Source organism: Oncorhynchus tshawytscha, linkage group LG01 (genome assembly GCF_018296145.1).
Source record: "Oncorhynchus tshawytscha isolate Ot180627B linkage group LG01, Otsh_v2.0, whole genome shotgun sequence".
NCBI lineage: Eukaryota > Metazoa > Chordata > Actinopteri > Salmoniformes > Salmonidae > Oncorhynchus > Oncorhynchus tshawytscha.
The window spans coordinates 20,627,410-20,644,860 of NC_056429.1; the positions used below are offsets into that span (position 1 = coordinate 20,627,410).

At 43.6% G+C, this 17,451-nt stretch overlaps 1 protein-coding gene across 1 annotated transcript in view; it reads right to left on the reverse strand.

Annotated features, from left to right (window-relative positions):
- LOC112239857 (procollagen galactosyltransferase 2) overlaps positions 1 to 15,311 on the reverse strand; it is a 30,279-nt gene extending 14,968 nt beyond the window's left edge. Inside the window, exons 1-4 of the mRNA XM_042308684.1 lie at positions 15,003 to 15,311; positions 858 to 968; positions 612 to 729; positions 285 to 419 (exon numbers count right to left, since the gene is read on the reverse strand). Of these exons, the coding sequence (XP_042164618.1) occupies positions 285 to 419; positions 612 to 729; positions 858 to 968; positions 15,003 to 15,253 (615 nt within the window). The 5' untranslated portion in view covers positions 15,254 to 15,311. The remainder of the gene's footprint in view (positions 1 to 284; positions 420 to 611; positions 730 to 857; positions 969 to 15,002) is intronic.
- Between the last annotated feature and the right edge of the window lie 2,140 nt (positions 15,312 to 17,451).

Genomic DNA, 17,451 nt, shown 5'->3' on the forward strand with positions numbered 1-17,451 from the left:
CAATAATTGCAGGACGTAACATATTCCACGATATATATGACGGAGTACACAAATGACATAGTGCACAAAAAACAGAGACCCGTTTTGGCTCATGAGCAGCACTTTCAAAACAACTGTCTGAAATTATACAAAAGTTCTAGAGCATCACTTTAAGAGGTGTGGAAGCTTTGTGAAGAACAGAGACCAAACGGTCATAACATTCACTTGCTTGCTGATGGAGAGAGAGGGCACATAAAGAGGAGGGAGGTCTATGTGGGGCTACATGGCTATTCCAGGTTATTTACCTGGGGAGTGATGCCACACCAGAAGTTGGAGTAGAGAGAGCGAGACTCCAGCATGGGGGCCACCAGAGTCAGGTTCTCAGCCATGAGTAGGTTCAGGATCCTGGGGTTGGTCAGCAGGTTATCACTGTCTGCAAACTAGACACACAGAGAAAGACAACAGAATAATGTATAATCTCACAGAAAGTAATTTAACAAACATGTAGTATTGCAAGCATACAATCTAAGACAACTGGAGACGGAGAGAAAGCAGGTATCATCATTCACAGACAATTATACCATGAACTAAAGTCACACGTAATCTCACAGGTATAATATTATCTGTCTCACCAGTATATAATCTGCCCAGCGTTCCCGTGCTGCCTTCAGAGCAGCCTGCCTCAGCTTCATCACATGGTTGAAGCGGGACGGAGGCCAGTGCTTGGGCCCCCACTCATCAGTATAGGACCTGAAGACAGGACAAAAAGCTTTACGATCAGTACCTCATGTTCACCATGCCTCAATGAGGTCAGACACTGGGGGGCGTGGTCAGAGGCAGGGGCGGAGTCAGACACTGGAGGGCGTGGTCAGACTTACTTGGGCTGCTCCATGGGTCTCCACTCCACATAGTGGTACTGGTCCTGGGCCTGCTTCAGCCACTCCCTCAGCATGGCTGTGCTGTTGTCCACACTGTGGTCTGTCGCTGCCCTGAGACACAATATGACATGGGACACTATATCAACACAATGCACATGACAATGCAGGAACAAGAGATTTAAGCACTAACTTTCTACATAACGCATTAAGATAATGTGTCGACACGGCAACAGCAACACGGAAACATAGCTGCAGCTGATCCTGTGTGTGTAGGATCAAAACATGAACACACACAGACACGCAGTGTCCTATGTGAGTCAGGAGAGTAAAAGGAGCAACCAACAAACAGGCCAGAGCGTACAGTACAGCACCGCAGCTGGGACAACTCTATCCTGTCCTCACACACACTGCTGCCACTGTCTGCACACCGTGTTCCCTGTCCTCACACACACACACACACACACACCTACCCTAACTCTGTCACACACTCACCCTTCCTTTCTCACCCCATGCTATCACACTCTCACTTCTACAGAGTCGTAGCCTGACAGTAATAGCCTAAGGCCTTGAGATGATAACTACGGTACTCTCTCTCTCTCTCTGCATCTAATATGTGCTTAATGGAGGAAAGGGTCAATAGAGGGAGAGAGAGAGAGAGGCCAGTGTCTGTAGAGAGGATGCTGTGTCACTTATGGCAAGCACACACACACAAACACAAACTGGAGTTTTCCACTGCTTGCTGTAATATTCCTGGCTGTAACCTCTCCAGACAAACTCTCACCCTACATTAGAGTGCAGACAAACCAGAGATAGCAGTGTATAAACACCCATTTTACAAAACCGCTGCTAACACTGTTCACCATGAGATAACACTGTAGACACAATTCATCACACACACTGAGCTCAGAGATAACAATATTGACAACTGTAAAACACACAGAAACCCTGTCCAGAGAGAGATCTTTCGGCACAGACAGTTGACTTGGTATTAACACTCAGACACTAACAGACCTCCAGACAGACAGTTGACTTGGTAGTAACACCCAGACACTAACAGACCACCAGACAGACAGTTGACTTGGTATTAACACCCAGACACTAACAGACCTCCAGACAGACAGTTGACTTGGTATTAACACCCAGACACTAACAGACCACCAGACAGACAGTTGACTTGGTATTAACACCCAGACACTAACAGACCTCCAGACAGACAGTTGACTTGGTATTAACACCCAGACACTAACAGACAGTTGACTTGGTATTAACACCCAGACACTAACAGACCTCCAGACAGACAGTTGACTTGGTAGTAACACCCAGACACTAACAGACCACCAGACAGACAGTTGACTTGGTAGTAACACCCAGACACTAACAGACAGTTGACTTGGTATTAACACCCAGACACTAACAGACCACCAGACAGACAGTTGACTTGGTATTAACACCCAGACACTAACAGACCTCCAGACAGACAGTTGACTTGGTATTAACACCCAGACACTAACAGACAGTTGACTTGGTATTAACACCCAGACACTAACAGACCTCCAGACAGACAGTTGACTTGGTATTAACACCCAGACACTAACAGATCTCCAGACAGACAGTTGACTTGGTATTAACACCCAGACACTAACAGACAGTTGACTTGGTATTAACACCCAGACACTAACAGACCTCCAGACAGACAGTTGACTTGGTATTAACACCCAGACACTAACAGACCTCCAGACAGACAGTTGACTTGGTATTAACACCCAGACACTAACAGACCTCCAGACAGACAGTTGACTTGGTATTAACACCCAGACACTAACAGACAGTTGACTTGGTATTAAGACCCAGACACTAACAGACCTCCAGACAGACAGTTGACTTGGTATTAACACCCAGACACTAACAGACAGTTGACTTGGTATTAATACCCAGACACTAACAGATCTCCAGACAGACAGTTGACTTGGTATTAACACCCAGACACTAACAGACCTCCAGACAGACATAGTCAGTCCAGCTGGAGAGAGAATGTAGGCCTTACTGCCTGAAGGACCACAGGGGTAATCCTGGGGTTAATAACAACCCTGTGTGTGTGTGTGTGTGTGTGTGTGTGTGTGTGTGTGTGTGTGTGTGTGTGTGTGTGTGTGTGTGTGTGTGTGTGTGTGTGTGTGTGTGTTTAAAACAGTGAGTGTGTGTGTGTGTTTGTGGACGTAAACTGTAAAGCAGGGGTGTTAAACTTTAAGACTTAGACAACCAGGTGAGGGGAGTTATTTGCTCATCAGTGACCTTAGTTCATCAATCAAGTACAAGAGAGGAGCGAAAAGCCGCAGACACTCGGGCCTCTGTGGAATGAGTTTGACACGTGCTGTAAAGGATGAGTCCCTCTTCTGACAACTGGTCTCTGTCACTGGGTAAAACACCTTTAGTGGAGGTAATGAATGGATGTGCACACTCTCTTTGACATGTCTTTTTCAACCATGAAATTCCATATTGCTGGAGGAAATAAATGTGTTGGTACCTGTCATTTTCAAATTAGCTCTGGGCTAGGATTTGAATAGGGTGGATCTGTGAGAAGCTCAGAAACAGAAGAATCTCCATACGTTCTGTATGAGGATGCGTGTGTGTGCATGTATGCGTGCAAGAGCATGCGTTTGCATCTCATACCTTTGTTCCCTTGCCATCCTTATACAAGTCAGTGAGGTCACAGAGACAAATATGTTAGATGGATTGTATCTCATACTAACTAAAACCTATTTAGTAAATGTCTCACCATGCTCATTAGAACACAGACAAAACAAACAGGTGACAATATGGTTAGGTTTTCACATTCCCCACTAAAATGTTAACGTTTTCAAATCTGCCCACAATTCCAGAGGGAGCCTATTCAAGCATTTTAGCAGTTGAAGGTTTCTGACTATACGTCATTCTTCACTAGATCAGCCCCTTTCAGCCATAACACACAGCTCTGTATTAGAAGTAGGTAAAGTAGGTACACTATGATATTTTCTATTAGGGAAGCAGCATCTCATTTTGCCTTATGTAAGATAACAGTTGGTGCGTGATGTGTGTGTGCACGTGTGTGGATTCTATGGGCCTGTACAGGCAGAGGACAGGCAGGCACACAGGCCAGGTTTTCTATCTTTCACCTTTGTGTCTCTTCTTTCATTTATTTAGGTGACTCTTCATCATTCCATCTCCTCTCTCCATCTCCTATTCCACACATGCATTTCCTGTTTCCGGCAGGATCTATCCTTTCCAGGCTTCTCAATTTCCTCTCCCCAGGGCTGAATCAACCAAGGAGGGTACAGAGCAGCAGCTTGAGTCCCTGGTCACCCCCACATCCCCCTAACCACACTCACAGGCACTGCTGCCAAGCCTGAAATCCAATGCCAATGATGTGTGAAAGGGAAAATGTGCTTGTGGGATACTGTATAATTGTATTTTTTAAATCTGTACACTCATAGGTGTACATAGCATCAGAATGTGTGTTTTAGCACTTCTGTTCATGTGTGTTTGTGTTTTGTATGTGTGAGAGAGCGTGTTAAAATGTCAGCTCATTTTGAAGGTGTTTGACAATCCAGGCTCTGGGGGGTTAGATTGGACACTTATCCAGTCTTCCTCCCTCCCTCTTTTCCCTCATCCGTCCCTTTGTTCCTCCGCTCTGCCCTCTTTGAGGTTTACAGTAACTCTATGGCTTATTATTTTCAGTCCTGGAGCGCTGCAGCTCTACTTTCTCTCTTTATGATCCTCATCTGGACACCACATGCTATTAGGTTTCACCTACACACTCTTGCCATCTCTTTCTCTCTCTATCCCTCTCTCCTCGATCTATCAGTCCCACCTGGACTGGCTATGCCTTTCATCAGTGAGGAGGGGGTGTGATGAGCTGACATTGAGCAAGATCAATGGGAGGGGTCAGGGGACAGAAGGGTTACACCTGGCCCAAAAACACTGAACAAACACTCAAGTGAAAGTTACGAGGCCTAAAATCCTTCCATCTTATCGGCATTGGACATGCCCTTTTACCGTATCTAGTGTTAACAGACTTAAATCACTTTACCTACAGTTGAAGTCAGAAGTTTACATACACTTAGGTTGGAGTCATTAAAACTTGTTTTTCAACCACTCCACAAATTTCTTGTTAACAAACTATAGTTTTGGAAAGTTGGTTAGGACATCTACCTTGTGCATGACACAAGTAATTTTTCCAACAATTGTTTACAGACAGATTATTTCACTTATAATTCACTGTATCACAATTCCAGTGGGTCAGAAGTTTACATACACTAAGTTGACTGTGCCTTTAAACAGATTGGAAAAATCCAGAAAATTATGTCATGGCTTTAGAAGCTTCTGATAGGCTAATTGACATAATTTGATTCAATTGGAGGTGTACCTGTGGATGTATTTCAAGGCCTACTGTCAAACTCAGTGCCTCTTTGCTTGACATCATCGGAAAATTAAAAGAAATCAGTCGAGACCTCAGAAAAAAAATGATAAACCTCCACAAGTCTGGTTCATCCTTGGGAGCAATTTCCTAAACGGCTGAAGGTACCATGTTCATATGTACAAGCAATAGTACGCAAGTATTAACACCATGGGACCACGCAGCCCTCATACCGCTCAGGAAGGAGACGCGTTCTGTCTCCTAGAGATGAACGTACAAATCAAACCCAGAACAACAGCAAAGGATCTTGTGAAGATGCTGGAGGAAACAGGTACAAAAGTATCTATATTCACAGTAAAACAAGTCCTATATCAACATGACCTGGGGCGGCAAGTTAGAGTGTTGTGGTTAGAGTGTTGGACTAGTAACCGAAAGGTTGCAAGATCGAATCCCCGAGCTGACAAGGTCTGTCGTTCTGCCCCTGAACAAAGCAGGTAACCCAGTGTTCCCAGGCCGTCATTGAAAATAAGAATTGGTTCTTAACTGACTTGCCTAGTTAAATTAAGAAAAAAAATGAAAGTCTGCTCAGCAAGGGAGAAGCCACTGCTCCAAAATCTCCATAAAAAAAGCCAGACTAAGGTTTGCACATGGGGACAAAGATCATAATTCTTGGAGAAATTTCCTATGGTCTGATGAAACAAAAATAGAACTGTTTGGCCATAACGACCATTGTTATGTTTGGAGGAAAAAGGGGGAGGCTTGCAAGCCGAAGAATACCATCCCAACTGTGAAGCACGGGGGTGGCAGCATCATGTTGTGGGGGTGGCAGCATCATGTTGTGAGGAGGAGCCCTACAACCCTGACTCAGTTACACCAGCTCTGTCAGGGGGAATGGGCCAAAATTCAACCAACTTATTGTGGGAAGCTTGTGGAAGGCTACCCAAAACATTTGACCCAAGTTAAAAATTTAAAGGCAATGTTACCAAATACGAATTGAGTGTATGTAAACTTCTGACCCACTGGGAATGTGATGAAAGAAATAAAAGCTGAAATAAATCATTCTCCCTACTATTATTCTGACATTTCATATTCTTAAAATAAAGTGGTGATCCTAACTGACCTAAAACAGGACATTTTTACTAGGATTAAATGTCAGGAATTGTGAAAAACTGAATTTAAATGTATTTGGCTAAGGTGTATGTAAACGTCCGACTTCAACTGTATGTGTGTGTGCATTCTGCAGTAACTCCCCTCCCCCCAGGCTGACGTCGCTGCAGCAATACATGCTGGCCTGTCGGGGAGGGAGGGTGAAGGGGTGATTGAGACCTCCTAGCCGTATTCCTCAGAACCTTCACCGTCAACACAAGGCAGAATGAGCCAGGTGTAGCTCCTCCCCCCAAGAGCCTATATAACACCCCATCTTACCTCATCCTCCCACACCATGACCTACCTTGACTTATCCATACACACTCTCAATCAGGCCACACAACTTCCAAATATAATCAGTCAGAAAATCCATGTGTTTTTGCCCTCTGTCCTACCTCACATACGTCCTTCACAAAAATATAAATGTTGTTCATTTAGCAGACGCTCTTATACAGAGTGTCTTACCGGAGGAGCCAGGGTTAAGAGCCTTGCTCAATGGCACATTGACAGATTTTTCAACTCGTCGGCTCAGGGATTCTAACCAACAATGCTCTTAACCACTATGCTACCTCCAAATCACGTTCAAATTCACATGTCATTTTCACTCACATGAAATACACAGACAGCAAAACAAATATTTCATACTCTGTGATGTCTAGATAAATGCAGTGATAAAAAAACATACAATCACAATAATTTAGTTTGTAAGGGAAAATGAGAAAGGCAGAGAGAAAGGCGAGGGAGGGAAAGAGAGAGGGAGAAAGGGAGGGATATAGAGTAAGAGAAGGTGAACAGGGGTAGTACAGAGTGCCTCTGTGGTTAAACCAGGGTGATGACACACACAGACAGACTGACTTGGCTAAAAGTATAGTTCCTCTGTGACAACATGAAGTCCTTCCGGCCACTGCTGAATAAATCATTTGTAACATCCCTCAAAACAGTTTACACAGCTTCCCCACCTCCCTCTCCCTCTCTCTCCCTCTCTCACACACACACAAAACACCCCTTAAAACACTTAAACTGAAACACACCTCCCCACCTCTCTTTCTCTCTCAGTCTTTTCCTGTCTTTCTGAAGAGAAATAGAATGTTTTGCCTGTCTGGATGCCATTCTGTTTCAGCATTAGCTAAATCCATTGTTGGCCTGCTAGTATGTGCTGGAATAGACGGGCAGCAGGGAAAATAATTCACAATTTTATCCAACACCACCTCTGGAACTACTGGTCAAGAGACAATCACTTCCATGCCAACAGGCCCATCTATGTGTAATGTTTCAGTTCTCCTCTGGGGATTCACTGACACATGGCCAGGGCTGTTCTGAGTACAGCCACAACTCCTGGCAGGGGACATGGAGCTGTTCTCTCTGCTGGCAGACACAGGTCTGGGGATAGTCCCATCTCCTCTCAGGTTTTATGAAGAAACCACTGGCTGAGTATTAACACTCCTCATGTGAAAATGGAATGTGTTGAATGAATCATAAGTGTGTGTTCTGTTGTGTGAGTTAGGAGGTGGTACTCTCTCTGTTGTATGAGTGATGGAGTTCCTGTGTCACTGAGTTACTGCCTTCACTAAGCACAAGTCTGGCCCAAGGCTAGTAGAAATACACAGATACACACCGCACCACCACCACATGCAGACCCCAACAGACTGTAACTGGGCCAGAGCACTAAGGATAATCAAACACACACTCACATACCAGCCATGTGCCAGCGATATGATCTAATCCACAAAGAGAAAGAGAGAGACCAAGAGAAGGAAAACGAGAAAGAGAGAGAGAGAAATCAGAGCCCAAATTGGCTGCTTCAAATCCCACAAAATCTTCTCTTGTCCTTTCTTTAAAACAATTACCACCAAAAATGTCAAAGGCTCCCCTCCTGACATGATTAAAAAGACATCCATTGGGAAATAGTTGGTGTTTGGAATTCTGGATCCAGTATTGTTATCCGGTAGAAAGGGAGATTTTTGGAAGCAAGGGTCGTGTTTGAGTAGGCAGCACTTCAAAAACTCCAAAACGCTCCTGGTTTATCTTTTACTATAATGGCATTATACACTTTGAAAACATTAAACTTCTGAAGAACATCCACCTGGTAACAGGTGGATCTGCTACCTATCTCCCCACCAAAGGATGGGACTGGGAGATATGGAATAGAGATAGAGATCCCAGCCTCGTAAAGAGCAGATCTGCAGCAGAGCCAGTAACACAACACACCATCAAAACTGACAATGGGAGCTATAAGATACAGACACATCTCTCATCATGTCCTTTAAAGTTTAGAATGTTGTTGGCAACCACTGCAATTTCCCTGTGATAGTGACATTATATACATCTAATCAAATGTATTTGTCACACACAGTTTACAGCAGGTATAAAAGGTGCAGGGAAATGCTTATGCGCTAGCTAGCACAACAATGCAGTACATTCATCAAAAATCAATTATGGCAAGTATTAGAAGTAATAGAAGAGGTAGTGTGCATTACAATAATGGACTGGATATACAAATATAATGTGGGCAGTGGAATCAATAGTATATATTACAACAGCAGAGTTGACTTTGCGTGTGAGTGTATGTGAGCTCTTAGAGTGCGTGTGCGTGTGTGTGTGTGTTTATGGGTGTTTGTGTGTACATTTGTGTGTAAGGGTTGGATGTGTGGGTAGTCAGTACAAATCATTTCTACGGTAATAATGTATTGGTTATCTGGTGTAAATAGTCTCTAAAGTGCAGGGAGACAGCTAGGTTTAGCTTGTCAGCAGTCTGATGGCCTGGTAGTAGAAGCTCTCTCAGAGCCTTTTGGTCCAGGACCAGATGGTAACAGAGTGAACAGTCCGTGGCTCGGGTGACTGGAGTCCTTGACGATGTCTGTCATAATAGCTGAGGCACACATGGTTTAGATGGTGTTTTCAGTCATATACAGTATCATTGAAAAATGATGGTTGTTGTTCATACTTTTCTGTTGTCATGACGTTGGCCTGGGGGGAGGTTTATGACAGTCATAAATACCTCTTCCCCCCCTTTTCCTCTCTCTACCCTACTGAGGTTACATTTGCAAAACCCTTGGTTAACATAGAGATTATGGGAACATCAGTAGGTGGGGGGAAATGAACTATATTCTGGTAATCCGAACAATTGAACATTTTCGGTGGTACTTAATAAATATAATGTCAGTTCGGTTGTCATCTGAGACATTCTCATCAATGATAAGGTGACATAAACTATACAGTGGAAAGTCTACTAAAATGTGAGATGCGGGTTTCATAAGATAGGGCTGCTCACTCAGTGGCCTGCCCACGTGAAGAGACAGAAGTTGTAAACTATGAAACACACCCCTTTTCTCCCTTCCTATATAAAGCCTTGTCGACAATAGAACTTCCTGTTCCGGGGATGTAGGACGACGGTCCTATGTCAGAATGATTCAGATAATAACTACAGAACGAACTTTGAACTCTTATTCACTACAGAAGTGATACCTCCTAGCCGTTGAGTTAGCAACCGCAGCTGCAAACGCAGGTTAGGAAGGAACAGACAGAGTATTCCGTCTACCACACAACGACGTTACTACAACGTATCCAATTGACCACCAGAGACATTCTTCAAAGGACAAAGGACATTCGGTTTGGCAACACGGCCTTCCATCTACCACCAACCTACTGAAGCGCAGCTCAGAGTAAATATTTATTGCATTTTCCTTTTCCAAATGGGCGGTAATTTAGAATGCATAAGATACTGTATTTACGATAGCACAGCTTTGGCCTTTGTTCCTCAGTCTTCCCGCTCCTTCACTCAACCCAGCCCCTCTTCTTTTGTGTAACAAGCTGTCATATCTGTTCCACCTGCTAGGGATGTTTTCCTTTATGACATAATTTGTAATCAAGTTATGATTTAATTATGTGTATGTGTAATTCTGTGTGATTAGTTAGGTATTTAGTAAATAAATAATTAAACCCAATTTTGTATTCCTGATTCAAATTGTTAGCCAGGGTTTGTGCAGATAACTAAGAACTTACAACTTTCAGATGAGACCGAATTAAGGTGAAGATTGATATTGACTGCTATTGATGTAAAATATTACTAGGTCTTTAAGAGTTTATTCGGAAGATAACAGCTCTATAAATATTATTTTGTGGTGCCCGACTCTCTAGTTAATCACATTTACATGATTAGCTCAATCAGGTAATAGTAATCAGGTAATAGTGTAACTGACAGTTAGACTTACAGGTTATGTCGTTGTCTTTTGTTTGAATTGTTTACGTATCCGCTGTGCGGGGGAAATGATAATACAAGCGGAACTACGTAGCTAATACTGTTGTAACGGGGATCCTTATTGTAGCAACACACTTTTGGAGGGAAGGCAATCCTGCGCTGCGTTAGCTAAGTTTTCAGGTCATCGGGTGTAGTTCATAATGGTTGAAGAGTGTATGTTAGGATGAAGTGTGAATTCATGCCAGGAATAATAAGTGTGAAGTTTGATTTCCTCCCTTCTGTAATAAGCAGCCAATGAGGTATTTTTCCTTTATTCATGTGTTTAATCTGAACCCGTTATAACGCCGGTTAAACTGTTATGTATGTAAGCACTTCAGAGTTATACCAAGCTAATAAGTCACTCGTAAGATAAGGTTGTAAGAGTGTGCTTAACTGTATTTTTCATTTACTTTATAGTTCTCACGGAAGGTGATAATTCTGACTAAAACTACAGAATAAAGCCGCCAGTTAAAATCAAGGAACGGTTGTGCTCGTAGTTACTGAAGGGAGCTACAAATAGTAATTATTTTATAAAATAGCATGTCATATCACTTAATCCGGCATAGCCAAAGACACGACACTGTTGTGGTTCAGACTTCATAGTTTGTGCATCACATTATCATCATCAAAGATGTAATATGGAGAGTATAGAAACGACAATGGAATCTATTTATTAGGTTTTTTCACACAAACAAAGTTCAGAGAACAGATTCTGTTGTCAGTCAAAACACAGCAACAAATCATCTCTCTTCAGTTCACTTTCACCACCTGGAAAAGCACTTCCCATAAATAGCCCACAGACTCAGCTCCAGGCTACGGAGTTACTCCTGAACACTGCCCCAATGATGAGCTCAACCTTCTACTCCAGTCACAACACAGAGTCATGACCTCTGGGGACCAATCACAGGGCTGAGTCACATTCTCTTTGCCGTCTTTCGGCTGGGACGTTAAACGGGTGTCCTGACTCTCTGAGGTCATTATAGATCCCATGGCACTTATTGTAAGAGTAGGGGTGTTAACCCCAGTGTCCTGGCTAAATTCCCAATCTGGCCCTCAAACCATCACGGTCACCTAATAATCCCCAGTTTACAATTGGCTCATTCATCCCCCTCCTCTCCCCAGTAACTATTCCCCAGGTCGTTGCTGTAAATGAGAATGTGTTCTCAGTCAACTTACCTGGTAAAATAATGGATAAATAAAAAAATAAAAATTATATCAACCAATCACGAGCCTGGGTTCTGGCCCTTGTCCAATCGTTGGCCTGTGGCCAGCTTAGTGTTGTCCTGAGGGCAGGGGAAGGAGGTGGGGGGAGAGAGAGGAGGGTACACTGTTTGAGCATGGCTGGAATGTGGCTTCACTCACTAACCTGCTCAGTGCCACAGGGTAATTCTCAACACAAGCCTACCGACCACCCTGCGTCCCCGCCCCCTGTCTCCCTTTTCCCCCTAATTCCCTGAATTCTTTTGCAGCACAGTGAGAGACTCTCTCACCTCTCTCTTAGTCATCTCTGTCAGACTCAGATACCTCCCTTTGATTTTCAGACTACTGAAGCCTTCTATTGGGAGAGTGAGTTATCCCAACCACTCTTTCTCTATCATACACACAGACTGCTCTTCCTCCAGCCATCACAGAGAAGAAACCTGCATGTACCCCTAAATATACACACACACTAACACACACTTTTCCCCCATTTGATTTCTCACTTGAACAGTGACAGCCTCCTTGTCCCAGGGGAGAGCAGGGGGGAATTGAAAGATGAGTAGTATCCAAGCTCTACCCTTCAGCCCCAGAACAAACACACGCACACATGCAAGCACACACACACATTAATCAGCCACTGGCACCAGGTCTGTGGCCAGCAGAATTTAATCTGCTGGCCAGAAACTGGAACTCTACCACTTCTGTTGCTTTTCACTACCTCTCTCTTTATAGAAGTTGTATAACTACAGCTGTTTATACAATGCATATGTATTTCAACATTTGAAAACACATTCTCATGGGGACCTGGTTCCACTAGTTTGTAAAACAGAATGACAACATTTGACATTTGTTGTGTGTTGTATGACATTTACAATACTGTCATAAAAGGATGGGAGGAGGCTGTTGGCTCATGCACTTACAAAACAATTAAATGATCACAGCAACAGTGAGCATGGATTTTCCTCTCTTATATAAGAACCCGAGTGAAATACACCACCTAGAAACAGTGAGATTTGAGGCAAGCTTGGGAGAAACATTTTGACTCATTTTCTAGTCTAGCTCTGGCAGATTGTCATACTTACAAAACTCTTCTTCATGGTATAGTGATTATCAACACTGAACGTCTACTTTAGGCTGCTCAGCCACCCAATAAATGTCTCTTTGCCAAACACTTCTCATTGGCAGTCAGTATTGAGAGCATGCAGAGCTGTACTGAGACCTTATCGGTTCTGACTCAGAGGAAGCTTCCAGACAGACAGTAGAGTGCAGCAGCAGACAGATCCTATACAGCAGGGATCATCAACTAGATTCAGCCGCGAGACGATTTTTCTTGAGTAGATCGTCAGGCGGCCAGAACATAATTTGAAATAATTTGTAGACTGCAAATTGACCGCAAGGAGCTCAAACAGATATCATATTTGACTAAAACATAATAATTTCAAACCTTGCTTACATTTGTAAATTATCTCGAGTCTCTCTACTGTGCGTTTGAATTCTTGGGAACAGATTTCCAAAATTAAAATCACTTGGAGCTGGTTTCCTTGTGTTTTTACAGTCTTTTGTGTCCAACAATTAACATTTTTGCTCAGAAGACATGGGGGACCAAATCAAACCACTCTCTGGCCAATTTCAGCCTGCGAGCCGCCAGTTGGGGAACCCTGCTATAGGGTCTGCTGCTTCTATACATCTGGCTGTGCTATGTGGACATTATGTTCCACAGCTGGTTCAACCCTCAGGCTACGCTGGGACTTTTCGTCCCTCCCTAAATTACTTTGCTTAGTGCTCAGTCAAACGCAAACTGTTTTGACTCTCAGGACGGCTATGGAGGGGAGAAGAGAGATAAAGAGAGAGGTAGAAAAGAGGGTGTACAGTGGTAAATATGGGAGAATCTGCTTTCTGAGGTCATGGAAGATGTAAAGTCAGATGAACTTCACTGTGGATGTTTATAAGTCAGGTACAGTACACTATCAGTAAAACGTACTGAATCCGAACTTTTACTTTCCTGTGGAAAATCAAAATGCCTCTATAGGATTCAATCTGGGGCAGATGCATAAGACCACATTTCAGGCTCAACTGAGCAGAGCCCTGCTCCAAACAGAACCACAGGCTCCATAGTGTCTGATTCTACTGTCTCTATCCAGTGTGTGGCTGTGTGCTGGATGCCACAAGTGGGATTGATGGGTCTAGGCCCCTTTCTTTGTTAGTTAAAGGGCTCCACATAAACATGTTGGCTCAGTCATTTGGCCGTTTACTCTTGCGGAAGAGGTCCTAGTGGGTCTAGACCTAGTGTGTGTGTGTGTGTGTGTGTTGGGAGGTGCATGGTCTCATTGAGAAGCAGAAAGACATAAAGCTGCAAACAACAGCAAGTGTTTGAAAGGATGAGTGGAACACAAAATACAAAAGCACCCCACAGGGCATGACAGCAATTCTGGCAGAAACAGAGAAAATGCATCAAATACAATATCAAGTCTCTCAAAAAGTGTCGTTGTCATGTGCAACAGAAGAGGTATCTGGGCAGTCTCCACATGCTTCTGTACTGACTTGTTTTGTCCCTGTAGACTAGTCATCCAGATCGCTCCATTTCTCCCGTGATTCTCTCCACTGCACTTTACGCATGACTTCCTTAGTGTGCTAGCTGAGCTCCCACCTTCTGTGCCGCTGTCAGAGCCGCTCAGTGTCTGGTGTCTACGTACTCTCTCGCATCTCCAGGCAGGCTGCCTGCTGGCCAGGCCTTATTACTGCAATCACGATCCTTAAACTTTAACTGCCTATGGAAAATGAAGGGGCCCCCATCCCCGGAAGCTGTTTTAGGACCCCTGATTTCCGCAGTGTGTGCGTAAAGAAAAATAGCACCATCATTAACATCCTCTACCCTTTCATCTGATCCTAACATGAAATTAGGAACCCGGGAGACACGCAAGGAGAGCGCGTTGTAAAACACAGCAACAGGTCACGTTCACGCTGACAGCGGCATCTCTGTTCTTTACGTGGACATGAGGTTCTTATTATATTATCCTGCAGCAAAAACAGCTTTATGTTGGCTACTTTTTGTAGCCTAATAAAGTGCAAATCCGGAATAGTGGCGGGTGCGCGGATCTATACGTCATTTGGTGCTGTATTGAAGACAATTTGTCCAAAAGAAAGTTATTAGAAAGTTAGTTGCGTTTCTCACCATATAGCGATCCGCTCCTTCGGGTAGTCTAGCCTGTCGATGCAGCCCAGGTAGTGCGGCAGGCTGTGCGCCGCGTTGCGAGCCAGAATGGCGATCATGATTTTTGGCTTCAGCAGGGACGATTCGGGTCGGACCGGGTCCTGCACCAGAGTCGCTATGTCTGACATGCCACCGGGCATGAAGGCGACAAGTAGAGCGCAGAACAGCCCGACTCCCACGGCTCCAACCGCAGGCATCATTCCCAGCATCATTCGCCCGCACCGTTATTCCGACCTGAGCTCCGCCGCGACTGAATATGAGAGTGAGCGTTAGTGATGGTGGGAGTGAGCAAATAAGGTAGGAAGGGGGAGGGGATGGAGTGTATGACGGAGGGAGAGGGGTTACCTTCTAGAGTCTACCTCCTCCCCCAAACTTTCCTATAGCGTTCGTACAGTTTTCCCAATTCCCCCTCTCTCTCGCTCTCTCTATGGGAGAATACATGGACATTACAGGGGCTGAGTACAGAGCAGGGAATCTGTGACAAATGTGCACATGTCCAAGAATAACTTAATTTCAGTAAGTAACACATAACAGTTCTTACTCAAATCCAGCACTTTACTGCTCTGTAGAACTGATAGCCTAGACACAACTGCTGTATTTGTCAGTTCAAGTCTATGCACGTGCATTGTATAAACGGTATGCTATTCTAGTGTGACTAACATAGGTTGTTTGTGGTTGTAAAGTCAGATGATTTTTAACAGCATTGTGGTTTGACTGCTTGGACATGGCTACACATCCTTCGCTCTGCTGTTTCTGTAACTCTCCTCCTTTCCTTACACGTATGGTAAGTACATCCTTCCTTTTCACCATCCCGTCTGCATGCCTCCTTTCCCCACTTCCTTATTCTCTCTGTATTTCCCCTTTCCTTTTCCCTCCTCTCTGACTGACTGTTTCTTGGGTGGTGCAGCTGCAGCAGCAGGGTTCTCAGAGTACCATGAGTGACATCAGTCCCAGCTGCAGACAGATAGACGGACAGGCAGAAGGACAGACACTGTTTATTTACCCAATAGTGACGCCACCTGTTGATGTTTCCATTCTTGATTGAAATGGTCTAATGAGTGTTTATTACCCTTAACCCTGTAGTTGGATGGATGTTCCTGATGAGAGATGTCTGGACAGGAGCACTAAGTAGACATGTCTATCTGTCCATTGTGTTGAAGCAGGGTCCAAGAAATCCAATTAGCTCCCCCTAGTGTCCCAATAAAGTAGCGGCAGTTGGAATCCATCAACGTTCCTTTCATCAGTAATGATTATGAAGCTTTATGAAGTAATAATCTGAAAGATGAGCCTGAGAATGTAAGCCACTCCATGTATTCATTTATTTCCTGACTTGATTTTGTAGTCTGAAGACAACATTAGTCAATAGTATGTTCCTCAATTCAGATTTCCAGAACCAGACTTACAGTATGTTGTTTTGTGATATGCCCTTAGTTACAATTGTATCTTGCACTTTCATATAATGCAGACAGTTTTTCCTTGCGATGTCTGTATACCTCCTACTCTGAAATGTTTTGTATGTTCTCCGTTTTATCCCAAAGCCTTTGCTTTACAATTGTCGCTACATACAGTACCAGTCAAAAGTACCAGTCAAAAGTACCAGTCAAAAGTACCAGTCAAAAGTACCAGTCAAAAGTACCAGTCAAAAGTTTGGACACATCTACTCATTCAACGGTTTTTCTTTATTTTTTACTACTTTCTACATTGTAGAATAATAGTGAAGACATCAAAACTATGAAATAACACATATGGAATCATGTAGTAACCAAAAAAGTGTTAAACAAATCAAAATATGTTATATTTGAGATTCTTTAAAGTAGCCACCGTTGCCTTGATGACAACTTTGCACACTCTTGGCATTCTCTCAACCAGCTTCATGAGGTAGTCACCTGGAATGCATTTCAATTAACCGGTGGGCTTTGTTAAAAGTTCATTTGTGGAATTTCTTTCCTTCTAAAATGCATTTGAGCCAATCAGTTGTGTTGTGACAAGGTAGGGGTGGTATACAGAAGATAGCCCTATTTTTTAAAAGACCAAGTCCATATTATGGCAAGAACAGCTCAAATAAGGAAAGAGAAATGACAGTCCATCATTGCTTTAAGACGTGAAGGTCAGTCAATGCAGAAAATGTCAAGAACTTGGAAAGTTTCAAGTGCAGTCGTAAAATCCATCAAGCACTATGATGAAACTGGCTCTCATAAGGACCACCACAGGAAAGGAAGACCCAGAGTTACCTCTGCTGCAGAGGATAATTTCATTAGAGTTACCAGCCTCAGAAATTGCAGCCCAAATAAATGCTTCACAGAGTTCAAGTAACAGACAATCTCAACATCAACTCTTCAGAGGAGACTGCGTGAAATCAGGCGTTTATGGTCGAATTGCTGCAACAACAAAAAACACTACTAAAGGACAC